A 25,530-nucleotide genomic window follows, 5' to 3' on the forward strand; every position below is an offset into this window, starting at 1 on the left:
ATGTTAATTAATTCGGCTTTGTAGACAAGGCCCAAGTTCTTCGATGGCAATGGATCTTCGAAAACTTGGCGTTCGCCATGCAGATAAGGTGATATCGCTCAGCATCATTCCCGTCGATGAAAGCTGATTTGGATACGCTCAGCACAGGCGACAGTAGGGAAAATTGCGCTGCAGCTTTGACTAAGCTGACCCCAAAGATCTGATAACTATGACATCAATCGTGCGAAATGACAAAAGGAGTCGAACTGATATAGAGACTAAGCGCCATCAGGGTCGTTATTATCGAGATGATTGATATTTGCGCGTTCTAACAGTATTCTGTCATTGAGTTAGAACGAATCTACCATGTTTTGGGTGCCGTTCGTTCTGGCTCACGATATTCCCCTCCAACCCACCGTAGAACTACGCATGGGTCTCAGTTGACTTCTGTTCCCGACGCCTGCATGCAAGACTGGTGTTGTTCCATGCAGTTTATATGAATTGAGGAGCCCACATGTCTGGGGAAAGGAGAAATGCCACCTGCACATGAATGAGAGATTCAATCGAACGGGACGGGCCTTCTTGATTGTTCTGTAAATTCCCCTCAAGGTCATGCTGCCTCACAGGTTGGTAGCGCATGACCCCAACCATTCGCAGCACTACCCCACAGCCCCTTCCTGAAGCCAGGAATTACCAAAGGCTCGTCAGACAAAGGCCGCCTATGTCAGTGGAGACACTTCCAGCTTATGTGGATAGGACATTGATAATAGCTAAGGGGTACAATAGTCCAGTTATTGAGCGGTCAGCATTTCTGTAATATTTGCCCGACATATTGTACCAGGATGGTAACACTGAAAGAACTAGTATGTAAAGATCTATAATGTATGTATAAAAGCATGAGCTGCCAAGTAGCTCCCTGTTCCGAGACTCCCAGCCAGATACCGGCACTTTAACTCTCTTAAAGAGGAAGCCCAATGTCAAGCTTACGGCGCATGGGGTTATAATCCGGTTTTGGTGCCTTGTCCGAGTCCTTACCCGGACCAGAGTGGTGAGCAATATTCCCGGGTAGTCTTTCGGGGTGTTCAACCACGCCTGGGATATCAGTGTCAATTTCCTTGGCCATCTTGTTCAAGAAGTTGTTCACCTAGACATGGTCAGAACTCCGTGAAAAGGTAGAAAGGCTGGTTATTTGTTTGAAATGCTTACTGGCTTGACAAACCACCGATCGCCTCCTAATTCAAACCAACCCAGGTGACCGCCCCATGACGTTGTAACCATGACACCGTAAGGGTTTTGGGTAATTTCTTGGAAAGGCAGGGCCTCACGTGCGGCAATCTATTACATATTAGAGCTTGTCCGAGTAAGAGAAAGTGAGAAACAAAAATTCTTACTGGATCGTCCTCAGCCTGTAGACAGAGGAATGGAACACGGATAGCAAGCATAGAATCCGTGGACGCGGCATCGCGATAGTATGCACCTTCAGAAGGATAGCCCCACGTTGGACATTGCAGCGCACTGCACAAATCAGGTCAGAACCAGTAAGAAGTAATAGGAGTGATGGAGACAAACCGATCGAACTCATGCAGGTAAGTTATGCTCCTGATAGTATCGATATCGATACGGGGGGTTCTTGGAAATTTCGTCCACGTGCCTAATTCGATTAGTTGTGTGGTATTCAATGGGCGTGACAGGCCTCTTACTGTTCGAAGAGTTTCTTCATGCTTGTTCCCATGAATTTGCTATACTCTCTACCGAGCCTGGTCGACTGCAAAGCAACAGAGCTGACGTCCAAGTTCCATGGACTTGCGCAAATCACGGCTGCCTTGACTTGACAAGCATCGCCTTCTTCTCCCAAATACTATGATCATGTGAGCTTCTTGACCAGATAGCCCGGAATGAGGGTTATACATACGTTAGCCAAGATGTTCGCGCCCAAGGAAAATCCAATAGCGAACAGCGGACGGTTCGGGAAAGTCTTGCGCAACCACTTGATAGACTGGCGAAGATCCCATGTGGCGCGAGCATTATAGAGCACTCCGGTGTTGATCTTTGTCTTTGCGCAGCCACGCGAATTCACCACACATGCCTCCCACGAGCCGTCTGCGATAAGGGGTGCAAGAACGTGGCGCAGGTAGATTTCATGTGATCCCCCACTTAGACCATGCAGCAGTACCAGCATGGGCCTGGTGTCATCAGAGGGCAAACTGGACAACTCTTCTGCGGAGAGAAACGAGGTTCTTGGCGGTAACCCGGATGGATGGGTGTATTTCCTCGCTTGATCGGTCAATTCGCCCTCGGGCGGCATGTCATAGGGCTTGACGGCGAAATCTATGGCATACTGGCCCGCGAAGGCTTCACTATCCGAGTCGAACATTTTGCGCTTGTAGTAGACCGGCGCATTGTCTTGTTTGAAGACCGTGTAGGCGGTCTGCAGATGTCCGTTGAAGAGGAAGGGGTTGAGACGACATGTCTCAGGAGTGGCCGAGCGACAGATCTCCTCCAGAGTGATTTGGCCTTTCAAGCCATCCTTGCCAGTCTTGGTCAACCGCAGCTGATTATTTTTGGCGTGATAGAAGGAGATCCGAGCGCTCGGACGAACCCATGACAGCAAGCCCATCGCTAGCAACCCTGATAAGAGCAGCGATAGAGAGAAAGAGCTGAGAAGCGCGGATGCGGATTCAGACATAGAGGCTAAAGCAGGAAAAGTCTCAATGAAGAACGCACTCGAATCGCTAGGGAAATATGCACATAAAAATTCTAAGCAAAAATCTCCAAGACTTCCTCTATCTGCCTGATTAATCGGGAAAGAGCCCTGTGCAAGGCCTCGATAAGCAGGAACCTCGGCTCGTCCATCGCAGTCTTGGCAGAGCCCGATTATGCAGAGTATACGTCACGTGCGTCTATATATGTTAGTCATTGATGCATGAATCACTTTGCTCGGCATCCGCCGATCCCGTGTGGACCTCTCGGTCATGTGAACTTGACGAAGTCATTGTGCGTAGGGGAATCGGTGCAATCTTTCCAGTTACTGCAAAAATGCATATGGGAGGGTTTGAGTTGACGAGGGGGGGGAGTTTCTCCCCTAAATATGGGAGTGATGTGGTAATGATGCTTAATACGGGGACCTTCTTTCCGCATGTGCGGGCACTCATCGCTCGGGCGCATCTTCGAGCCGTCAGAAGCAGTTGTGTGGCAGGACGCACTTCGTTGGAATAAAATATAAGACCCCTTCAAAGAGGATGTCTCTAGCTGTGGCATGATTTTCCTTTTTATTTCCTTGGCATCTTCTAAACTCGGAAATACCGATGAGAGCTGAGCAAGTTTCCACCGTGCAGCAGAAACTATTAGTAGAAAGCAACCGCAGTGTTTGATACCCGGAGTTGGCATATGTTTGTATGTTTTTGCTCCGCGAGAGCTATGGTCATTAGCTGGGTGGTTACTGCCGGGGAAGACTCCATACATTCGTCCAAGGATGTGCAAACATGTACAGGATTTCTGACAGAGGGACGGCCCTGCCAGTGGACCCATGGACGGGGGTTCCAATACACTGACCATCCCACGCGGTGTGAATGACTCAACTTCGAACAGCCTTAATTTTTCCAACACAACTTGAAAAACTCAAAGGTTAATACCACCTTGGGCTGCAGCCCGCGTAGAGCAGCTCCTTTGATGATGACATCTCAATCGAGACCACGCCTAAAAGCAGTCAACTTCTGCGAAAAAATCCACATACAACATTTCGAACCATCTCCTCCTTCGCGCAACAGCAGACCTCGAAGAAGCCGCTTGGAAATGAAGGAGCAAGTATACCAGAAGTACGATGCGCCACAAGTCACGGAGACCATGCTACAAGACGCCGCGATCCTCTTCAGTGAGAACTATGGCGTGTGGGACGAGCAAGCGACTGGTAAATTCGCAAAACCAGGCAAGCTACCCCAAGCTCCTTTGCGTTCGTCTGTTAAGTAAAGATAGGTAGTCCTGTGCGTCTCAGTAAAGACCGGCTTCGATCTCAGTACCTCCCCGATAATGCCACATGTTTCTATGTCAAGGTTACTGTCGATGGCCAGCTCGCTGGTAACGCATTCGCCTGCCGTTGGACGGTCAATGACAAAACTGTGTGTTGGGTCACTCAGTTGGTAGTTGATCGCAACTATCGAGAGCGTGGACTCGCAAAGGGCCTCTTGAATCAACTCAAACAAAACGACGTCGATATCTACGGCCTCATGAGCTCCCATCCTGCTGCCTGTCTCGCAGCTGCGAAAGCATTTGGAGGTAAGCACATCGAAGCTTTACATTAGCAAATCAACTCTAAGAAATATAGACTCCATCAGCACACTCCAATTAGGCCCTATCGGGAAATATGCGGAAGAGATTATGAAAGCGTCGCCCATAGATTATGTCAAGGGTGCCAAACTCCGCGGCAGCGTTTTCAACCCTGGTGACACCAGCGGCCTTGTTTCGTCTGCTGATTCGGCATTTTTCGTCGACCACAATGAACCACTCGAAGCTTTGGCACGGGTGCGAGAGGAAATGGACTGGCCCCTTGGTGAATTAGTTGATGGACATGAATTCCTCCTTATTCTTGAAGCCAGACGTCGTTCTCGATTTAGGTCTACGTCTAGGCCAGAGTCTAGCTCCTAGCAGGCTGTCGTCGGCAGCAATGATTCTCTTTTATACTATGGATCCATTCATCAGCCCATATAAATGGGTTGTGAAGCATTCGCTTTTTCGTTTATGGCACATGGTACGGAGGAAAGGCAGATTCCTAGCCTGTAAAGGCGTCATTTAATGTTTACCTCACGGATATCAGTGGTTCCTAGCAACTTTCGTTGCATATATGTCAAGTTATTATTGACATTGTTCAAACCTTGCTCTTGCTGTAGCCGTTTCTGATATCGCAAATGTGCTAAGGTGAAATTGGGAGCACTTCTCTTCCCCTCTTGTCACCATCACCAAACTCAACTCTTCTCTTGACGAACAAGCGAGTTTTGAGCAAGAAGAAACCAAGTTTAAGCAGGAATAAAACGCTCCAGATATCCGTGACAATTATATGGTCCAGAAGTACGACACCGATATGATTCGTAACAGAGAGCCTGCTGGGCTACAATTGTTAGAATTTCTCGCGGCATGACCTTCAAGCACTGCAGTGTATAAGTCACGTGCATATACATATGTTAGTCATCGGTGCACGGATCACTATGCTCGGGATCCCAAGGCCGATCCCGTGATATCTCTTGGTCATGCGAACTTCACTGTCACTTGACGAAGTCATTGTGCATAGTCATTGTGCCTGGGGGCAATCGGTACAATCTGCCCAGTTACTGCAAACACTCATATGGAAGGGTTTGAGGTGACAGGGGAACATTCCTCCTTAAGTATGGGAGTGATGGGGTCATGATGCTTAATGCGGGATCCTCCTTTCCGCATGCGGAGCCTCATTTACACTTCCGGCACCCTCATGGAGAAAAGCCCCGAAACTGGATACCGAAACTTAGCAGGACGCTCCCTGGCTTGAGAGCTCTGAAACAGATAAATGTTCTGCGAGGTTTCTAGGGATTAGAGAGACTTCGCTGCATTGGGGATCACCAGACAACGATCGGGTAGTCCCTGCGACGATCAGCCCTAATCCCGCCTCGAACCTCCCAATATGTAATGCTGATAGCATGGCCCCATAACCTTTTTTTTTTGTGACTGCGTCCCATGGTCCGTTTTCGTGCCACCTTATCTTGCAGACTTACTTGAAGGTCAAAAGATTCATTTGTTCCTCCAACTTTGCGCCTAGCAGGTCTTGTTTCTTGCTTGTCACACGATGCACATGGGCCCCACACCAATATGACATTGCGCCTCATACTGTATTCTAGCAGCTCGTCATTCTAATTCATTACGCGCGGAACATCTCTCATGGGGTCTAGTCACAGAAAGACCCTCGAGGCTTCTCAATCACACAAAAAGGCCCATCCCTCGCAAGCCTCTATGAGTTTGAATCTGCCGCCGCCAGACTTGCAAGATCGACTTGTGCAAGCGACAGACCGAATCAAGATGATTGTGATGAAAGTGCCGTCCTGGACGGCGGTCCGGACGAGGAAACAGCCAAAGGAGCAAACTGCACGATGTTATCTTTTGGAAATGCCCACCGAGATCCTGCTCGAAATTGTCTCTCACCTGACACTCATCCCGGAAGCTGTTTTCGCCCTGACTTGCAAACGAATGTATGCTATCTCTGGGTCTATCCTCAGCTCGAAAGCTCTGCAATTCCCTCGCGACTTTGCGCCTCTTTTCCACCATTACCGCAATACACACAACTTTATCTCACCACGATGGCAGCTCCTTACTCTGCTTGAAAATACTCGATGGCGGAACTGTTCGAAGTGTTTGAAGCAGCACCCCCGAGCGGCCTTTTCGTCTCGTGATCTCCGACGCAAAGCAGAGAATCGAACATGCAACGTCGGGGAGTTGGCAGGCGTCGTTGATATTTGCCCCTGCAAGAAACTGACTTTTCGCGACAAATTGGATCTTGTAGATCACCTTCGCGTGCGCAAGCTCACCTTACAAGCCTTGAAACTTGAATTTGGAAGCATGATCCACGATGATCGCTACCTCTGGCATTCATGCACGGAGAAATACGGGCCTTCCGAAATGACGATCTCGGTATTCCCCGAGCTCAACGACGATGACCAACTCATCGTCCGCACCGAATACCAGCTTACCACGGAGTCTGGCCAAGTCGGAAAAGAGGAATTTATGACCCCACGTTTCGGGTGTGCCCACCGATCAGTGGACCTCTGGTTATCAGGTGTCCACCAAACCACAATATGTCGGCTATTTGATAAGTTCTGCTCCTCTTGTCAGCGAATATCCGTATGTGGTGCATGTAACACCACACTGAAGTGTCCTCGCAAACAGCCATATAACTCACTTGACTCGAAACGCGTCACTTATTCTTTCTGGACCGAAAGAAGCCTTGGCGGCGCCAGTGCTGTGCCCGACGCGGCCTGGGGCAACCAACGCATCCACCCTGCCGAGCCATCTGTCGGCGTTGAGAACTGCAATGAGCTTTGCCCTTGGACAGTCCGCGAACATCCTCCACTCACGTATGCGCCCACGCTGGGCGAAGAAATTATTCAGCCTGGCATGAATACTTCATCATTGAACTCGTTATATTCGTCGATTCGCATGTTATAGAACCTCTTGTTATTGGGTTTGGAAGCATCGGAGTTGGAGGGCGCAGTGAAAGTAAATCACGCAATATTTTTGTATTAATCTCAGTATTATATTGCAGATAATTTGGTCCTTCATTTTTTGTACAGTACAAATATCAATCAAACCAGGGCCAAAGAAACCAACTGCAGATCTGAGTTTGATCGAATGGAGTATGTGGTATCGCGCTTATCATCACCTGACCCTTACCAGATTCTCCGCCTCGACGCGGAAAAGCGTCACTTTCCCAGGGCGCGATAGAGCCAAAGCAGCCAGAACAGTTCGGACGTCGGGGCGATGAGCTTCCCACCGCCCAACTCCGGTCAATATCCGCAATATGTCCCCAACCCATATCAATCCGGCCATGGCCAGCCACTGTATGCCAGCAGTGTTGCCCCTTCGCCGACGCCTTATGGCTATGGCAAGCCTCAGATGTATCATCCGGGAATGATGCCTTATCAGTCATATCCACAGTATCCTCAACAACACCAGCAGTCTATACAGCAACCCCAAACTCTCTTCCATCACCAGCAGCAGCAGCAACTCCCGTTACAGCCCTCTCCGCAGATGATCCCGCAGACACACCCGCATTTGCTCCAACAGCAGCAATCGCCTCGTCCGCGGCCTCAGCAACATGCCTTTCAAGCTCAGCAGCCTCAATCGCACCAGCAGCAAAGGCCATCACCCCTTATTCAACCTCAACACCGACAATCGCCTTTGATGTCTCAGCAACACATACAGCAGCAACAATCCCCTCGTCCGAGGCATCAACAGCAATCTCCAAGCCAGGCCCCTCGACCCCAACTACAATCCCCAGCTCAGATATTCCAAATGCCGCAGAGGTCTTCTGCGCAAATTTCGAGACCCCAGCAGCCCCAGGAACCTCCTCAATTACCCCGAGCGCAAGAGTCTCCGGTCCCGTTGTCACAGCCGCCGCAACAACCTTCTCCGCGGCAAATACCACGACCTCAGCAACAGTCGCCTGCTCAGAGACCCGCCCAGATACCCCCACAGATACCTCCACTGCGGTCAAATCCTCAAATCCAACCGCACATTCAACCACCTGCACAGGCTGCTCTGCCGAAGCAGCAGTCTCCTCTGCAGCAGCCAGCGCAGGTGCCGCAACCGCCAAAGAAACAACAGAAGATGCAGCAGAAGCAACAGCAGACGCAGCAGAAGCAGCCCGCTCCTACAGCACCCGCTCAACAACAGACACTCCCGCCTCAGGTTTCCCAGGACCCGCAAAAACCTCCCATTCAAGCACCTCAACCGCAAACTAAACCTGCTCCACCTCCAGCGCAGCCACCCCCCCCTTCTCTGCCGCCTCCAGAGCCACAGCAGGAGTTTGTCAATCCAGCTAATCTGTTTGTGAACCCTGCCAATTTGTTTGTCCAAACACCTCTTCCCGCTGCGCCGCGTTCCTGGTTCACCTCATCTCAATTCGATTCAAGTGCCTTGTCGGAGACTGTCTTGGATGATCTTCCACCTATTTCTGAAGCTCCCCCGACTCTCCCACCAGAAAATCCCCCGCAGTCTGCTGCATCGCCCTCTCCAGCTGAGCCATCCCAGACTGCACCCTCCGCCCCCGCTCCTTTACAAGCCTCGGGGACTCCAGGTGTCCCAAGTTCAACAAGCGCCCCGAGCGCTCCGGGCGCCCCAAAGGCAGCCTCTGTCAGTGGAAAGTCAACGACTCCATGGCAATCTAGCTTCCAGCTCCAGCCATCCCAGCCTGTTAAGCCTGAGATGCAAGTCCAGACCCCAGCCAAGCCTAAGCCTTCCCCGAAAGTTGAAGCAAAGCGGGCACTATCTGCTGCCAAACCACCGCAGACTCCAAAGGCAACTCCGATGGTTTCGAGGCCTGTTCCATCTCCGATCACGCCTCAGATCATGGTCCCGGCACCATCTCAAGAGTTTCAGGCACACTTGACCAAGCAGCCTAAAAAGCAACAGCAGCAGAAAAAGCAGACTAGTCAACAGACTGCCGAAAGGGCCGCTAAGCCTAGTAAACCTCCGGTTGACTACCAGGTTTTACTATTGTCTCTAGCTGATGAGTATCTTAATGCTGCACACAGTCTAGGGAGCATAACAGCATTAGCAAATGATCACTTGGAGGTTGAACAGTATTATAAGTTAATTGCTACGGGACTGGGTTGCTTGGAGGCCGTATTAAAAGTAAGTCAAAAGTATCCCTACTTCTTAACACTGCTAATTTTCCTCAGAACTGGCGATTACCGCCCCGCCATGAAGCACTTGTACGGCTCCGATATGCACGAACACTATTTGAAGAAACCGATAACGACATTGAAGCGGAAACTGCCTTGAGTAAAGGGGTATGTCTCAAAGTCTTTCGCTCCCTGGGCTTCAGCTAATGATCCTATAGATTGATCTTTGTGAACGAGTAAGTAATGATCTCGATGGACGCCTATCATTTACGTATTGACCTTTTTTTTAAAGAATCGTATGTTGGATTTGAAGTACAGCATGCAGCTTCTACTAGCACGCATGCTCCACAAGACCAACTCCAAGGCTTCGCTCAAGGCAATCGATGGTATGATCCAAGACGTCGAAACGTATGTATCTCTGGCATCCACTCGCCATGGTCAAAGCTAATGAAGACAGGTACCGCCATACGGCTTGGGAGTATGCTTTTCGCTTTCTCCGAGTATCTTTATCGTTATCATCTTCTTCTCATCAAGAAACCCTTCATGCTCTGCAGCATCTCAACAAGATCACAGCTTTGTCTGGTCGTAATGCAGATAAGGCCGTGTCTGCAATGGCGGCCGTTATCGAAGCGCTGGCCCATTTACAGCAAGGTTCAGGTTCTGATGCTATCGAGCAAGCCCAGCGGGCCATTGCTTCAGCACGAAGTCATCAGCTCAATGACGAACTTCGCAATATACCCCAACTCGTTACTCTAATACAGATGGTAGACATCTGCTGCAGTGTTCTCGAGTACGACATCAATAGTTCTTCACAAAAGCTGAAGGCTATGCAGGACATGATAGATCAGACGCTCAATGATCCTATTTGGCGCCAAGACGGGTCCTTTTCCGTTCCGCTTAATGGTAAATCTCCCCCAGGGCCTTCTTCGATGGATACTGGAGATATTCTTCAGGTTGAGAATGGGACGCTGTTTTTGAGCTTTACCTGGCTTCCTCAGCATGATCTCTATGCCCTTTCCTACTTCTTGAGCTCTGTCACTTTGAGTGCCAAGAACTCCCACGACGGTCGAAAAGCAGAGAAGTACCTGGACGAAGGGTTACGAATGGTTCAAGGTATGTAGTTTGCGCACATTTAACCTCTTAGCTTCCCGCCGCTAACCATCATAACGCAGGTTCCTTCACATCCCCACAGGAGATTTCAGAGTCAATGGTCACCGCAGCGAAACGAGTTGAATGGCGCCGTTCTCTATACTGCAACTTTTTGCTACAGCGAGTCTTTCTCGCCTGTTCCCGGACCGACTGGGATCTAGCAAGCCAAACCCTCAAGGAGCTCCGCCAAGCGATGCATGATATTGGCCCAATCAACTGTACGCCAATCGAGTGCTTGATGGAATACGCTGCCGGAACCATCGCCCAAGCCACAGGGGATCTCGCGGCTGCGCTGAAAATCTTCCAATCGCCTCTACTCTCCCTTTCCCCAACGGCCAGTAAAACCTCCCGCAACGACCCCTGCCGCGATACATGTATTCTCGCAGCCCTCAACACCATCCTTATAATCCGTGACCCCGCCCACCCATCCCACTCCCAACTCCCCACCATCCTCGAAAAACTCGATACCTTCTGCCAGCACAGCCCAAACAAGTACATCCAAGCTGCCTACTTCCTGATCTGCGCAACCGTCCACACCGATTCCACCATTCAGACAAAGCAGCATCTCCAGCAGGCCTTACAGTCCGCTACCGCAATCAGCAACAGCCAGATCACCTGCATGACCCTGACCTTCATGAGCTGGAAGTATTTCCGCGGCGTGGTCGGCGAACAAGCCGAAAAGAGCGCCCGCGCAGGCCGCGCTATGGCCAAGCGCGCGAACGACCGCCTGTGGGCTAGTGTTACGGACGAAATGCTTGCCGATACGCTCGAGCGACAAGGTAAGGGCGAGGAGGCGCGTGGTGTACGCGATGAAGGGCAGCGGCTTATCATGGGGCTGCCGCCGGATTTGAAGCGGTCTGCTTAATTACTGGAACTCTTCTGCCCAAGTAGAGATCATTGGGTGTTCTGTCATGACTGGATGCTCTTCTCCTTGTTTCTATAGTTCCTATTACTTTCGGCATTTTGCTTGGGCTGGCGCTTCGTTTACGATACCATTCATGGAGATAGCGAGAAGGCGTTTTGGTTATTTACTTAGTATCTATACTGCGATTGCATGATATGGGGTCGATGGATCTCACTTGACGAATGAATCAAAGAGACTACCATCTTTAACTTGTAGCTGATTGATGCCTCAAAGCTTCCCGATGTCCAGTAAAGGGAATTACCGTAGGGTTTTCACCCAGGAGTAAATACGGAGGCCCCGAGGATTGTTGAGGATTGCTTAAAGTGCCTTATACTTTATTTAAACTATCGTGAATCCTAGCGAGGCGAGTATCTTTATTGCAGCACGAAGTTACGATATATTTTGGGGTCATTGCACATGCTCAAGTCGTTCCTGAGCGCAGCCAGAGATAATCCACGAATAGCATAGTAGATTGGGGCATGACATACCGCCCGGTTTTCGTGCATTCCACGTCCAACGACTCGTGATCTAAGCGATAGAGCCCTACTAGGCTTATTTGAGGAGGCTAGATCATATTTTCGACTTCTGTCTCTGCTAAGAATTTGAGAGATCCGTGAATTTCAAGATGGAATTTGAAATCCTTTAGATTACGAAAGGGAGCCAATGATGTTTCATTACTAGTGATACTGACTCGGAATCCAGATCAATGTCCCTACTTGGTCCATCTCTCAAGGTGATGCTTCACATTTTGGTGTATGCTCGATGGTGGTTTGAACAGAGAATACTGCTAAAGATATTCCGAGAGTGGGAGCCCGAGATCAGGAATGGTTGACTTGAAGGGTTGCAAGGTATACCCAGTTTTGGAAGAGGACAAGGACTAGGAGGAAGCATTAAAGGTTGACGATAATCCGCACGAAAACTCCAGCATATCAAATGCTGTGGCATTAGAAGTAGATCCTTGAAACAGGTTGACACCATTGATAGCATGAGATGTCTCTCCCCCACAACTTATGGCGAAAGGGCAACACCACCAACTTCCACGCTAATGGACAAATGCCTGGTATAAAGAGCCCCTAGCAGCATCAACGCCAGACGGTCAGGAGCATCTCGAATAAGAAATTCAGAGATAAAGCAGAACCCAAGCACAACTCCTCCCAAATGAACTCCATTCCATGGACGCCGGCAGTATAGATAAAAGCCCCAGAACAGCCCGGTGCGCGGGGTAAATATGCGCGTAACCCATTAAGCCCGTTGTCGCGAACCACGGCAGATCCCACGTTCAGATTAAAAGCTCGCTCGTACTACTTAAGCTTTACACTCGCAATAAGGACGGCCTCGCTCAACCGAGTCCTCCCCACACACCTCTTATCCGCCGTGCAAGCTGGATGTCCTTCTGCATGATAGTCACACGCTTCGCATGTAGCGCGCAGAGGTTCGTGTCTTCAAATAGATGTACCATGAATGCCTCGGCGGCTTCTTGCAGCGCCTGGATAGCGTGTGACTGCCAGCGCAGCTCGGAGCCGACGTCGGCGGGAGGAGGTCCAGTGCGACTTCGCGGACGAGGCGAGCGAAGGGGAGTTTCGCGATCAGTAAGTCGTATGAGCGCTGGTAGCGGCGAATTTCTTTAAGCGCTACAGTCCCGGGCTTGTAGCGGCGGCGTTTGCCTGTAGGTGCTGGGTCGCCGGCTGTTGCGAATCATTGTTAGCATCTGTAACCGGAAAGATTATGCGTTGTGTTTGCGCCGGGCGCCAGGGGCCCATCGTGTGCGGTTTCATGGATGAGGGGCCGGGAGCGCTTATTCACTAGATACGTACGCTGGACGTTGGATGGTCGCTTTCCTGCAGCCTTTGCGGAGGTCGTTTTATTTTCTGTTGACTTGCGCGCCTTATTTGGTGACGATGCTGTTGGTCCACGCTTGCGCTTTTGCGCGGGACTCCCGGCTAACTTTGTTGCTGTTTTGGTGGCCATCCTGGCGGGGGGAAGGTCGAATTGGTGATATTGGCGCAGTAAGCTGGCGCTGGCGGGGAGCGTCCTTGCTTAGTGGGTTACCGAGCTCAATTGATTCAACTTGACAGGATAATTGGTGGTTGCTGTTTTTTTTTCTGCGAAGAGTGTCGAGGGATACACCCAGGCAGTAAGGCAATAAGGGCGCACAGATAAGGAGCGTCAGTAGTGGGAGGCGAAACCGCGATCTTTGGATCAATAGAGCAGGAAGAAGCGCACACGAAGAATATTCAAGGGAGGCTGGGAGGTTGCCATATGAACTAATTGGTCTTAGCGGCGCCAGCCTCCTCGATTTTCCCCGACGCGCACGCGTATATAATCACGTGATATTTGATAAAGTGGCCAGTATGTTATCGGTGGCTATCTGGATTCTTTATCTGCTGATCTGGTATCAACGGTTGCTGCTGGCTATCCTCCTTCCCCCACTGGCTTTCCTTCAATATGGCTGCTCTCTTCGAGAACAACGGCGACCAGATGGGTCTTCCGCTGGAGCAATGGTTTTACGAAATGCCTCCAGTGACCCGCTGGTGGACAGCAGCCACCGTGGCGACTTCGGTGCTCGTGCACTGTAACATCGTGACTCCATTCCAGCTCTTCTATAGCTTTCGCTCAGTATACGTCAAATCACAATACTGGCGGCTGATCAGCACCTTCCTGTATTTTGGCCCGCTCAATCTCGATCTTATCTTCCATGTCTTCTTCCTCCAGCGCTACTCGCGCCTGCTGGAGGAATCTTCTGGCCGCTCGCCAGCCCAGTTTGCCTGGTTGATGGCCTACGCCATGTCTTCGCTCCTCATAATCTCGCCGTTCCTCTCTCTCCCATTCCTCGGCTCCGCCCTCTCTTCAAGCCTGGTTTATATCTGGGCCCGCCGTAACCCGGATACTCGTCTAAGCTTCCTCGGCCTGCTCGTTTTCACCGCTCCATACCTACCTTGGGTGCTTATGGGGTTCACTGCGTTCATGCATCGCACGGTGCCAAAGGATGAGATCTGCGGTGTTGTCGTGGGTCATATCTGGTATTTCTTCAATGACGTCTACCCGTCTCTGCACGGTGGCCATCGGCCTCTTGATCCGCCGCAGTGGTGGCGCCGTATCTTCGAATCCGCGCCGGAAGCCCGGCCGACTGATGCCACGAACGTCAATCAAGAGTTTGCGGCGGCCGCGGCACCAGATGTGCGATGAGCGCTCCCTTGGTCGAACGGTTAGCAACCCGAACTCGCTGTCGCCATATTCAAAATTGCCCTCAGTCGAGCTTCAAATACCCTGCGCCTTCCTTCGCCATTCGTCGGGGCACGGAGATCATTCGTGGTTTGTGTGCGGGCCCAGGACTATCACCAGGGAGTGCTTGAGTTGCGCGAGGACGATCGTTGCATGATTACTGCTGCGGTGAGAAGCGACCAATACGATTGGTTTGGGCTCCGGCATGAGAATATAGACCTTGGCCCAAGTAAAAATCATTCGACTGCTGTGCCACCCTGTCCTAACAAGGGATTGGAGTTTTAAGACCTTGCATCATTTCTTAGCATGTTATAGCGATAGATACCCAAAATGTTTTCTTCCGATCAAACCATATCCCTGCAACAAAGCAGCCAATGCGGTCTGCGCAAACACCCACCATGCCCAAATAGCCCCCTCGACCCGTCAAAAGTAGCCGACCAAGTCACCGTAGTACGACCGTACGCAGTGAGACCAGTGAGACGAGGCAGTGTTTATCGCAAGTGCAGCGATAAGTGCTTGAACTACCACATCGGGCATCCACGCTATGTCACAGTAGCTACGATCCACGATCGGCCCCGTCTGTGCTGAAACCGCCCCGGTCAGAAAACCCGGTCGCAAAAGATGGGCTCAATTGGGCAATTCCTAGGGACTGATTCCTACAGGGCTCGCTATCTACCGGTGGATCCCCTCCAAGGTTCTCATGCGAGTTGTGCTATCTTTGGTGCGATAGAGGAGAAGTTATCGGCTCCGACAATACAGTCAAGAAAAGTGTCACCCCAACAACATCGATCAACGCTGTGTCAACCAGCTTAGGAACGGTGATTGCAATGGCCACTCACGTCACTCCCGTCCCTCTTTGCCGATCGTCGCCTGCTGGGGAATTGTGCAATTCTGGAGAGAAGGATGATAGTCTGGAGACGGGCGGACCAGGGTTTTGCCTTCACATCTACGGAGTACTCTGTACCCCATCGACTTTCACGGCGAAGTGAGCTTCCTGGATTCCCTAGTTTCCAAATTGGGAATGTCGGATTTTTTGCCGGCTCATGGAATCGCACCGGACTTGTCAGCGATAACGTGGCCATTGGCGTGGTAGCGCTGTGGCGTATGCCTTTTAATTGCCCCGAATGCTTTTCGCTTAGTACAAAGCAGACGTGGGTAGATAACAGAGGGGGGGGGGCAAATGAAAACGCGGGAGCATGTCACTGGCTTTCTCAGAGGGGTTCCAATGTGGGTTGGCGTCGTCATGTGGAGGGGCAGTGAAGCGTTTCCAGTCACTTTCCCCCATGTCCATTGCATTGCATGGATTGGTAGACGACCCCGTAGAACCACTGTTGAAAGCAAAATTGCGGGCGATCTACCAGGTGCTGACGCGGTCGAACCATGGACAAGTGTACATACCGCAATTGCTGCCTCGGTTTACAGGCTGTGGGAGAATGGGCCCTAGTGCAGTGGAACCACACAAAGGCTAACGGGCGGCGCCTATTACTCCGTATAGTGTAGTGATACGAATACGCCTGTCTTTTCATCGCTCTACTGTAACTTGCGCGGCCCTTGCGACATTTTTACACTAGGTATCAAGTCCCGTATGGAGTACTCGTACATGATATGGGCTCTTGACCAGAGGGACTACGTGGTGAAACCAGCCGGGAGAGACAGTGTACTCTCCCCGTTAGCCGGGTAGACCTGGTCGCTTCTAGGAGCGATTTTCGGCTAAGCATTGGATCCTACGCCCCTGCACCCGAACACCATTGGGAGGGTACGCCCCCACTCCATTGCATTATAAGCATTAAGATCGTTTCAGTCTAGAAATTCGATAACACTGTCTCAGGCCCACCACTATACGTCCCCAAAAGCATGAATGCCCTAGCCTTGACGCTAGAAGGGTATCGGCGTTGGTTAGCGTCGCGCGGTAACTCAAATACCTCGCGTATCTCGGGTGCCAGAGAAACACATGGACTCTGAGGTATACTCCGTAGACCTCCACCTCTGGGAATGTCGGTCGGACCTGTGCAGAGAAGAGGCAGAATTAACCAGTTGTGGGCTTTTTTTTTCATTAGCCACAGGGGCACAATCCAAGGACACATCGAAATGGCTTACTGAAAGTAGTAATAGGCCCCAAGCGGGCGAAAGCTTGCCGATGCATAATCTATTTTTAATTATAGGCAGCTAGTTAATCGGACTATCACATTGCTTAATCCCGTACGGAGGTCCATATCAAAAGAAACCGTGCATCTCATATTGAAACTAACCCTAATCTAGACTAGTGGTTATTTTCCTTGTATCGGCCTTCCAAATATTCATTTCCCCCTTCCAGTCTAATAATCTCCTCAATATGCCTTGGCAAGCGCTCAATCCATGTCTGGATATTTTCTTGTGGCAAATCTTTCCAAGCTTGTTCCCACGCTTTAATTGCCTCCGAACGCGATTTTGGTGCACCTTTCTTGGTAGTATATCTTTTCATCCATGGCCAACAAGGTTCAATTGCATTCAAATCAGGAGAATTTCCAGGCCAAAGAAGACGTTGAACACCTGCAATATCAAAAACTCGTTGTTGATAATGATGGATATGAGAAGGAGCTTTATCTTCTTGAACCACTGTTTCAGGACGCTCAATCATACACTCTTGAGCAAAAGGTAGAAGTTTCGGGATAAGGATTTTCATATGATATCGAAACCAATCAATCCCACCCTTTGACTTCTCGCGGGTCAATTTACCTGTCTTTTTGTTAAATTTCCAAGTTGGCTGTTTTCCAGGAAGTTGACGAAGGTTTAAACGTCGTAAACCATTTTGGAGTTCCCAATTTTCTTTCAAAATTGGCTCCAGTTCACGATTCCACTCTTCAATCAAAACTTCAGCTTCACGTTTTTCAGCAGCAGTCTCAGGAGTCCAACAATGACAAGGGCCTTCTTTATCATATGTAAAACATGCCCAAAACATAAACTCCGAACATCCCTTCCATCGTTCTCGAATAACACTTCGAAGAAAACGTTCATCTTTCGATCGCCAAACTCGATAACCTCCACGTCGGTGAAGTAGAATAACAGAAGTTTCATCCGACCAAATAACATTTTTCCAATCTTCAATAGTCCAGTGTCGATGTGCTAAACACCAGGCTAGCCGTTCATTTTTCATTTTCTGTGTCAATCCAGGTTTCCGAGTCGGCTTTGTCTTCCGAAGACCAGCATATTTCAAGATCCGATAGACCGTCATCGCAGAGATCTCGTTCCCTTCGGAACTTAACTCGCCGGCAATATCAGCACAAGTTTTTTCGCGTCCATAACGATCAAGGCGTACTTTAGCAAGAACAACCTCTTTTATTTCAGCTGTCTGTTTTTTCGGACGACCAGAACGAGGAGCGTTGATAATAAACGCATCACAGACTTCTAGAGGTCGAGTATTAGGATCGAAACCACGTTGCATCGCACGAGATATAATATCACGTATTGTGCTTTTCGGAATTCCGAGTAAATCAGATATCTCAGAAGTTGTTTTTCCTAATGTGAAACAGGATAAAACAAAGGCACGTTGAGCGGTATCAGTAGTAGGCATATTGATTGATGATAGTTCAATAGAACAATGGTGGGTGGGTGGGAAGAGGGAGAAATTCAGGGGGGAGGGGTAGCAGGCTCGGTTATCGAACTATTGTAAAACGAAGCTAGTAAGAAATGTAAATTATTTGGACCCACTGCACGGTTTCTTTTGATATGGACCTCCGTACTCCGTACGGAGTGCTTGGGACGTACCGGTCAACACCTACCGTTTAACCTCAACCAAAATCCACTCTTTTCTGCTCCGCACACCCAGTGGGGTATCGGATTTCGTAGGCAGCCAGAATACCGCGCGAACACGAAGGCATGACCACGAACGGAAAAGGTTAATCAAATCGCAGTGGGGACACGCGTAATTCAGGAGAAATAAGCGGCGAGCCAATCAGAGCCAGCTTGGGGGCGGTTTGCCCCCATTTGCCCCCACCGGATACGAGGCTCCACCAATCACAGGGCGCCCCCACGGTTGACGGGACCTTCAGCCACTGTACCTCAGCCTCTAAACTTTACCATGTCTGGGTCCAACGTAGACAAAAGAGGCGTAGCCAGGGTACAGAGCAGCAGTACAGCCCCAGGCCCAGTGATAGCAGAGGCCCCAGCCCCAGAGGCGAAAGTCCGTACTGCGTACGCCCCAACTTGTACCATCCCCAGTTGGGAAGGCTCGACGCGGCTTTTGCCCCTTTCTGTACGGAGTACGGTAATCCTCCCCCTGGTCCAACGGCTTCGCCCTCAACCTTTTCTCTACAAATATTCACTCCTTTCTGGGCCTTAGCCTTCAATTCTTCTCCCCCACTTTGTCACTCCTTATGTTGATCCCGCTCCCCTGAATTTCTTATCCCTCAAATAACAAAAAGACCAAAAAGAGCTCTAAAACAAGAGCTCTCCCCACTATCACCCCAAATCCTTTCTTTGCGCCCTGTCCCTCTCTCAGATCAATAACACGAAATCAAATCCCACTTCCCCCCCCATTCATGGCTTGAAAGGTGTTCACGGAAGTAAAAAGAACATCTCAACCTTTCAATACCTCTTTGAGCATCGCCGAGCCGATTCGCTTCGTCGCCCTTGCCCAACTCCGCATCGGAGTTCATGAGACGTTCTTTCTAAACCATACGACATTTTAACGACCACCCCAGCCCACCCGCGACAGAACCCAATTGAAGAGCCGCTTCTCGCCTGGCGATTAGGGTCCACACAGCTCCCACCATGCGGCGCGGTCTCATCATCTTCATTCTCGTCAATCTCCTTATACTCTCCCTCTTGATCCGCAGCGTCTCCACACTCCTTTCCCTCCTTCTCGAAGATGCCTCTGCCGACGCGATCCACCGTTCGGAGCTGCCTTCACCCAATTCCAGCTTGATTGAGACGCGTCCGCAAGTGATACCCAAGATCATCCACCAAACTTATAAGAATGAGACGATCCCCGAAGTGTGGCGCGAGGCCCAGCAAAGCTGCATTGATCTCCACCCAGACTACGAATATATTGTTAGTCACTCGATGCTGTAGTCCTTTTAAAGTTCAATCGCTAATCTACCCCTCAGCTGTGGACCAACGAGAAGTCGCGCGAGTTTATTGCTGCGGAGTATCCCTGGTTCTTGGAGACCTTCGACAACTACAAGTACCCCATTCAGCGCGCCGATACCATCAGATACTTCGTTCTGGCCTACTACGGTGGAACCTACATTGATTTGGATGATGTACGTGTCTGGCGAGCAATCACATTGCTTGGAACATTGCTAACAGGTCCCAGGGATGCAATCGCCGCCTCGACCCTCTCCTAGCCTATCCCGCCTGGGTGCGTCGAACAGTCCCCACTGGAATTTCGAACGACGCAATGGGCTCGGTCCCCCAGCACCCATTCTTCCTCCGTACGATCGAATTGCTGCAGCAATATGACCGCAGCTGGCTTCTCCCGTACATCACTGTCATGTATACTACCGGTCCACTGTTCCTTTCAGTGATTTGGAAAGAATACATGCAGACCAGGCCCAGTGAAGCAGGTCGCGTCCGCATCCTGATGCAAGACGAGTACAACCGGTTCTCCTGGAGCTTCTTCACCCACCACAAGGGCAACAGCTGGCACGGCAAGGATGCGCACCTCATCTTCTGGATGGGTCAACACTGGATGTTCCTGACCTTCCTCGGGTTCGCTCTTGCGGGCGTCGTTGGCATCTGCCTCTGGTGGACATATGGTCGCGTTATGCTCCTGGGAGCCAAATATCGCTACCGCTATTCCAAGGTGCCCACCATCGTCACCTCTCCTCGATCTTCCTCCTCGCCTACTCGACGGGCTCGGAGGATGGTGCCTACATTCTTTCGCCGAGTAAGCTTCAAAGAAGACGAGGAGGCCAGGGGGCCTATCGAGACCTCATATGAACTGGGTCGCCGTGAAGACTAAGGACTTTTTTTTCCCTTCCGATTCGCTATTTCATTGTATCTGTTGTGCGTCGATACGGCCTTGGACACGATCTTTGCATCTGCATTTATTTTTTACTTTCTGTTCTTCTTGTCTTTCGTTTTATGAGCGCATGCATGGTGTCTCGATCCCGTGGCGGGATCTGGATGTTTTCACCCGGAGCACTTTTTTTTTGGTGACTGTTTTACTGCTGGATTCTTTTGGAGACGAGCGTGCAGCGTCTCGTCCTGTTGCTCTGGATTCCTCTACTATTTCACCTACGCTTTTGTCAATTTGTAAATCGGCTAGAGTTCAATTCTTGGGGTTAGGGGAGCAATTTGGGCATATCGATCGTGGATCTGGTATCTCGAGAAGATAACGAAACAATGGCTTACATTCTGCCAACCGTCTTTAAATTCTGCCTGGCACCGATAGAATGTAGCAACAACACGACGAATACTGTAGGACATGAGCAAATGAGGCCTCGGGATACTTCACGTTGAATGGAAAACTGCTCATCCCTCGAACGTCGACCCCAGGCGCCGATCTCCACTCATTTCCCCAATGAGGCAACATCAAATGTCGATCTTCCAGTCCTGCGACTTGACCACAGTTTCAGCCTCGCTGAAACTCTACACTGGCAGCCAATGAAGGTGCAGTTACGTTCTGCACTATCTGATTCGTGAACAATCACATTCTTTGCCAGGATTTCTTTCTACAAAGGAGTTTCACCTTCAGTGCTGCCGGCGAGTCACTGCGCCCATTACTCGCTGTGGGGTCTTGACATGCCACGGTCTCCGCAATCCTCCTTCTACCCCTTTGTAACCCTATGGTCCACGCCCAATTCCATTATGCATGTTTATAATCGAAGTATGCCCAGCAGCCCTCTGCTATGCTTGGATCCTCTCCAGCCATCCTCTCCCAGTTACTCCAGGCAGGTTTCCTGGTATAAACCTGGTGTCTTTCCTTCGGTGATCTATACGTCTAACCCTCTTCACGACCCTACCTATTCTGCATCAAAGGACATAGTTACCGGCTAGCTATACTCTTCCACAACTTGTTTTGACATCTTTCCAACCTTGGATCCTTTCATCAAAGCACCTGGACATCACGGTTGAACAACCATCATGCTGCACTCAACTGTAACCTCCACCTTGATCCTTTCCCTCTCCCTGCTCTCAGCAGCATCCCCCATCCCCTGGCTCGCAGCCCGGGGCACATCCGTCACGGAAGCCCAGATCCTGAAGTTCGCCCCCTCCTCCAACTCCTGCGCCAATCCACCCGCGGAAGGCGAGTGTGCCACCGCCAAAACGGCAGCCAAGTATGCCTCACAGTCTTTCCAGACGTACAAGGTCTCTTCGAAAGCCGAACAAGCTGCCATCCTCAGTCTTATGGCCTTCGAAAGTGATGACTTCAAGTACAACAAGAACCACTTCCCCGGCACGCCGGGACAAGGCAGTAAGTTTTCCCTCTACTCCGAGCATACTGCCATACTGGGCACTAGTATAAAGCCACGGTCGAGATTGTAATATCTAATCATGCCAACAGCCCGCAATATGCAATCCCCTGCTTTCAACAAGAAATATGCCTCCAGCATCCCCGCTCTCAGCTCCAAGATCGCACAAGTCGCCAACGATCCCGCCGCACTGCTAGATCTGCTGCGTGACAACGAGACCTACGACTTTGGCTCGGGCGCTTGGTTCCTGACGACGCAGTGCTCGGCCAATGTGCGTTCTGCGCTGCAGACGGGCTCTGAGAGCGGGTGGCAGCAGTATATTAGTGACTGCGTAGGCACATCTGTTACCGATGAGCGGAAGGCGTACTGGGAGAAGGCTGTTGATGCGCTGGGTGTCAAGGTGTAAGGGTGGACTTGCTTTGGCTTTTGATTTTCCTGTTGTACAGAAGTGGCTGTTAGGGCTGGGACCTGGTAGCCTTCACGTTTCAAGTTGCCGGGTGAAATAGGTTGACCTAAAATGGAAGCAAATACCTATACTATACGAGTACCGATCTTGATCGGTCCCATCATGAATAACCTTTTTTGTTTCTTACATTGCACATGTCTATCATTTCACATAACCACCCAAACTTTTAGGTCTATACACGCCCCTTTCCATTCCCATGAGAGGCCTGCTCTACAATACACCCTTCGTACTAACAACATCCCCCGCCCCAACCTCTCCCGCAACCCGCCTTGAACAAGCCGTCCTCACCGCAACCGCCAACGCCTTGAACGCACTCTCCGCACGGTGGTGGTCGTTGCTTCCATACGAACATCCAACGTGGAGCGTAACACCAGCTGCCTGTGCAAAGCTCTCCAGCCCATGTGTGATCATCTCTGTGCTCAGATCCCCGATCTTCTCGCGGCGGAAACCCAGATCGATAACCGCATAGGGCCGGCTGGAGAGATCGATGACGGCCCACGAGAGGGCTTCGTCGAGGGGGGCATCGCCGCGGCCGAAGCGGGTAAGGGGATTGGCGGGCGCCGAGCGCTTGGGTAAAGGCTGTGCCGAGGGCAAGGAAGACGTCTTCCGTGGTGTGATGGTCGTCAACTGCATTTGTTAGTTGATTTCCGGCAGATGAGAAGGGAAAGAGGGGCCAATTGACTCGGGGCAGTGCTGAGAAGGGGGGTGAAGAGGGATTGGGGTTCGGGTTGGGGGTTTCGGAGAGGTATGGTTTGACTGCATGACTCGGGACACCTACTGATAAGATCGCCCTTAGCACGAACCGCCAGACTCCAGCCCGAGTGCTTTGCTAATGCATGCAGCATGTGGTCCAGGAAGCCAATTCCGGTGTGTGCGGTGATCTGCTGGGTTGCGGTGAACTGGGTAGCATGGGCGGCATCCTTGGGGGGCACAATGCCTTTCTTTGCGGCCTCTGCTTCTTCCGGGGTGGCGGCGGGGAAGTGCGAGGAGGGCTCGTAGGGGGGAAGTATGCCGCCGTCCAAGGACAGTGAGACTTGGATTTTCGTCTCGTTGGTGACGCGGGAGACGACCGCGGTACGGGCTGGTAGGGACATGGTGGGCTGTGAAATTTTTGGGGGGGGGCAATGTGGATGGCGGAGCGCAGTCCCGGCTTTGATACAAAGTTATGGATAGTCTTGCTTTTCCTGCGGATCTGAGTCGCGGGAGAATCGTTGATCCGTGAGCTCCTCCTCGGGGTCTCGGGGTCTGGTGGTTTAGATTGACAACATTGCGCTGGCTGGTCCAGAAAAGTTTACGATATTCTCGGTTGTCTCCTTTTTTTCTCTTATCTTCACGCATCCGAGTTAGATTGCGTCTCGACCGCTTCTGTCTGAGGGCGCCCTGTTTCCTACTTGTTTGTCTCCGGCCTCGGCGCTGTCAGGCTTAAGCTCTCACACCTTGCTTCTGGCATAAACTCAATTGTCGCTATGCCACCTCCATCGAACCAACGGGCTGATATTGAGCCCCCGGAGGAACTCACGTCGGTGGCCGCTCAGGGGTTCATGACCGGTGCTTTCCGAGTATGTATTGTTGGCAGCAGTAACTTCGATCTTACGGCTGAATGAATGCGTTGGACAGTTTGGGTCAGTGTCAATCCTCGCACACATGATCATGAACCTCCCTCATCCATTTGTCTTCTCCGAGCCAACCCCGCCCTCCACCCAAACACATGCACAACGTCCTCGCCCGTCGATCTTCTCTCGAGACTATCTTCGCGCACGGCTCTTCCACAGACCGCTAGAAGGGTTCTCAGACTGGGTTTCACCGACCTCCCGCGTATATCGTGGGCTTACACCGCAATTTAAAGTCTTCCTGCAGCTCGCAGTGATGACTCTTGGTGGCTGTATCTGGGCCGAGCGCCGCGTGACGGAGTATATCGAGCTGATGCGTCGGATCAAGCGGGCGGAACGACTGCAGGTGGAGCGCGCCAATAACTACCGGCCCTGAGGGGCATGAGGAGAGGGGCCAATGAATGGGAATGCTTGCATGAAGCTTGAGCAGGTCAAGAAAGTATGGGCGAATCGGCAGGGGTGCGGACAAGGATGGACAAGGATCGGGCGCAGAAAAGACTCTTATTCCCTCATCTCGATTGGGCCATTGCCCGCGAAAATCCGCCGGTAGTTTTCGTTCCTTTTTTCACGCCCCTTCATCGGCCTTTTGTCGCTTCTCTTTCTTTCCCTTTTGGTTTCGGTTTTCTTTTTTCTCTTTCTTTTTTCTCGGGTCTCGCCAACAACTCGCAGTAGTATGACGCAACCGCACTCAAGGGCTCGTCCCCTAGTAGACGCTTCTTTCCGGGGTTCCTGAGGAAGCAAAGATTTTCCTGTAGTATTGTCGATCTATTGCGATCAGCTCTTCCATCGCTTCTTCGACGTCAGGATTACCTCAATTTTGCGGCCGCTGGGGGGTTTTGATATAGCCGACCGCTGGTGGATCCTACCATCCCCAGAGCTAGTTGGAGCTAGTGCTAGAGGAGTTGAGGTCTACTAGGCTATATTGGAAGGAACACCGAGAATGCACCTGGGCAGGATATGTATTGCTTAGCAAACGTAGACGCTACCTATAATGATATGATAGTCCTGAGGCGAACGCAGCCTCGACAAAGTACCCCTGTCAACGTAGGATGCACTATGTAGTCTTAGCTTCTTAGCCAGTGGAGTCAGCCTCTTACGCGGACGGAGTCTCCCCGACCGTCTGGATTGGGATCTCATTCGACTTGGCCCCTGCATGTCTCACTGGCCTCGAGTGTCGAGAACTTATCAACCTTTCACGGAGGCAATCTACTAAGGTAGATGGCGATGAGACATCAGGTTAGAGAAAAGGCGGGACGGCGAAGGATTAAATTATGGTGGAGTTGGATCGAAGTTTGGACCAGACGTTTCCAAGTTCCAGACGGCAAATCAACCGACTCTGAAACAAATCGAAGGGAAAAGAAAAAGCAACATATCAGAAAGCAGTAAATAGCGTGTCCGAGAGTCCGTCTGTTCGCCTTTCAGGTTTTCCCAGTTTTTGGAGCTGCAT

The 25,530-nt window shown here is 50.8% G+C and overlaps 11 protein-coding genes across 11 annotated transcripts; 8 read left to right on the plus strand and 3 right to left on the minus strand.

Annotated features, from left to right (window-relative positions):
* Positions 1–937: 937 nt before the first annotated feature.
* Positions 938–2,665, minus strand: N7468_000420 (putative hydrolase, alpha/beta fold family; the record flags this gene model as incomplete). Its single annotated transcript, XM_058469717.1, has 6 exons — positions 938–1,123; positions 1,186–1,314; positions 1,371–1,494; positions 1,549–1,608; positions 1,680–1,837; positions 1,892–2,665. 6 exons carry the CDS (start codon positions 2,663–2,665, stop codon positions 938–940), a joined length of 1,431 nt encoding a protein of 476 aa, XP_058335748.1.
* A 1,106-nt stretch (positions 2,666–3,771) lies between these two features.
* N7468_000421 (uncharacterized protein) lies at positions 3,772–4,620 on the plus strand (the record flags this gene model as incomplete). Its single annotated transcript, XM_058469718.1, has 3 exons — positions 3,772–3,886; positions 3,943–4,251; positions 4,301–4,620. The coding sequence occupies 3 exons, from the start codon at positions 3,772–3,774 to the stop codon at positions 4,618–4,620; spliced, it is 744 nt and encodes a 247-aa protein (XP_058335749.1).
* A 1,398-nt stretch (positions 4,621–6,018) lies between these two features.
* On the plus strand, positions 6,019–7,161 carry N7468_000422 (uncharacterized protein; the record flags this gene model as incomplete). Its single annotated transcript, XM_058469719.1, has 1 exon — positions 6,019–7,161. One exon carries the CDS (start codon positions 6,019–6,021, stop codon positions 7,159–7,161), a length of 1,143 nt encoding a protein of 380 aa, XP_058335750.1.
* A 352-nt stretch (positions 7,162–7,513) lies between these two features.
* N7468_000423 (uncharacterized protein) lies at positions 7,514–11,352 on the plus strand (the record flags this gene model as incomplete). Its single annotated transcript, XM_058469720.1, has 8 exons — positions 7,514–7,553; positions 7,651–8,267; positions 8,329–9,348; positions 9,396–9,506; positions 9,557–9,574; positions 9,631–9,746; positions 9,796–10,451; positions 10,511–11,352. 8 exons carry the CDS (start codon positions 7,514–7,516, stop codon positions 11,350–11,352), a joined length of 3,420 nt encoding a protein of 1,139 aa, XP_058335751.1.
* A 1,443-nt stretch (positions 11,353–12,795) lies between these two features.
* Positions 12,796–13,359, minus strand: N7468_000424 (centromere protein Cse4; the record flags this gene model as incomplete). Its single annotated transcript, XM_058469721.1, has 2 exons — positions 12,796–13,076; positions 13,206–13,359. The coding sequence occupies 2 exons, from the start codon at positions 13,357–13,359 to the stop codon at positions 12,796–12,798; spliced, it is 435 nt and encodes a 144-aa protein (XP_058335752.1).
* A 477-nt stretch (positions 13,360–13,836) lies between these two features.
* derA (putative ER-associated proteolytic system protein Der1) lies at positions 13,837–14,577 on the plus strand (the record flags this gene model as incomplete). Its single annotated transcript, XM_058469722.1, has 1 exon — positions 13,837–14,577. The coding sequence occupies one exon, from the start codon at positions 13,837–13,839 to the stop codon at positions 14,575–14,577; it is 741 nt and encodes a 246-aa protein (XP_058335753.1).
* A 2,499-nt stretch (positions 14,578–17,076) lies between these two features.
* Positions 17,077–17,265, plus strand: N7468_000426 (uncharacterized protein; the record flags this gene model as incomplete). Its single annotated transcript, XM_058469723.1, has 1 exon — positions 17,077–17,265. The coding sequence occupies one exon, from the start codon at positions 17,077–17,079 to the stop codon at positions 17,263–17,265; it is 189 nt and encodes a 62-aa protein (XP_058335754.1).
* Positions 17,266–19,362: 2,097 nt separating this feature from the next.
* On the plus strand, positions 19,363–20,554 carry N7468_000427 (glycosyltransferase family 32 protein; the record flags this gene model as incomplete). Its single annotated transcript, XM_058469724.1, has 3 exons — positions 19,363–19,641; positions 19,698–19,853; positions 19,907–20,554. 3 exons carry the CDS (start codon positions 19,363–19,365, stop codon positions 20,552–20,554), a joined length of 1,083 nt encoding a protein of 360 aa, XP_058335755.1.
* A 1,124-nt stretch (positions 20,555–21,678) lies between these two features.
* N7468_000428 (uncharacterized protein) lies at positions 21,679–22,413 on the plus strand (the record flags this gene model as incomplete). The annotated part of the gene is made up of 2 exons (XM_058469725.1): positions 21,679–22,009; positions 22,100–22,413. 2 exons carry the CDS (start codon positions 21,679–21,681, stop codon positions 22,411–22,413), a joined length of 645 nt encoding a protein of 214 aa, XP_058335756.1.
* A 270-nt stretch (positions 22,414–22,683) lies between these two features.
* Positions 22,684–23,567, minus strand: his3 (imidazoleglycerol-phosphate dehydratase HIS3; the record flags this gene model as incomplete). Its single annotated transcript, XM_058469726.1, has 2 exons — positions 22,684–23,100; positions 23,277–23,567. The coding sequence occupies 2 exons, from the start codon at positions 23,565–23,567 to the stop codon at positions 22,684–22,686; spliced, it is 708 nt and encodes a 235-aa protein (XP_058335757.1).
* Positions 23,568–23,939: 372 nt separating this feature from the next.
* N7468_000430 (uncharacterized protein) lies at positions 23,940–24,459 on the plus strand (the record flags this gene model as incomplete). Its single annotated transcript, XM_058469727.1, has 2 exons — positions 23,940–24,032; positions 24,091–24,459. 2 exons carry the CDS (start codon positions 23,940–23,942, stop codon positions 24,457–24,459), a joined length of 462 nt encoding a protein of 153 aa, XP_058335758.1.
* Between the last annotated feature and the right edge of the window lie 1,071 nt (positions 24,460–25,530).

This window comes from Penicillium chermesinum (assembly GCF_028974085.1).
Source record: "Penicillium chermesinum strain IBT 19713 chromosome Unknown utg000001l:1.0-1975020.0:1.0-1976611.0, whole genome shotgun sequence".
In the NCBI taxonomy this organism is placed as follows: domain Eukaryota; kingdom Fungi; phylum Ascomycota; class Eurotiomycetes; order Eurotiales; family Aspergillaceae; genus Penicillium; species Penicillium chermesinum.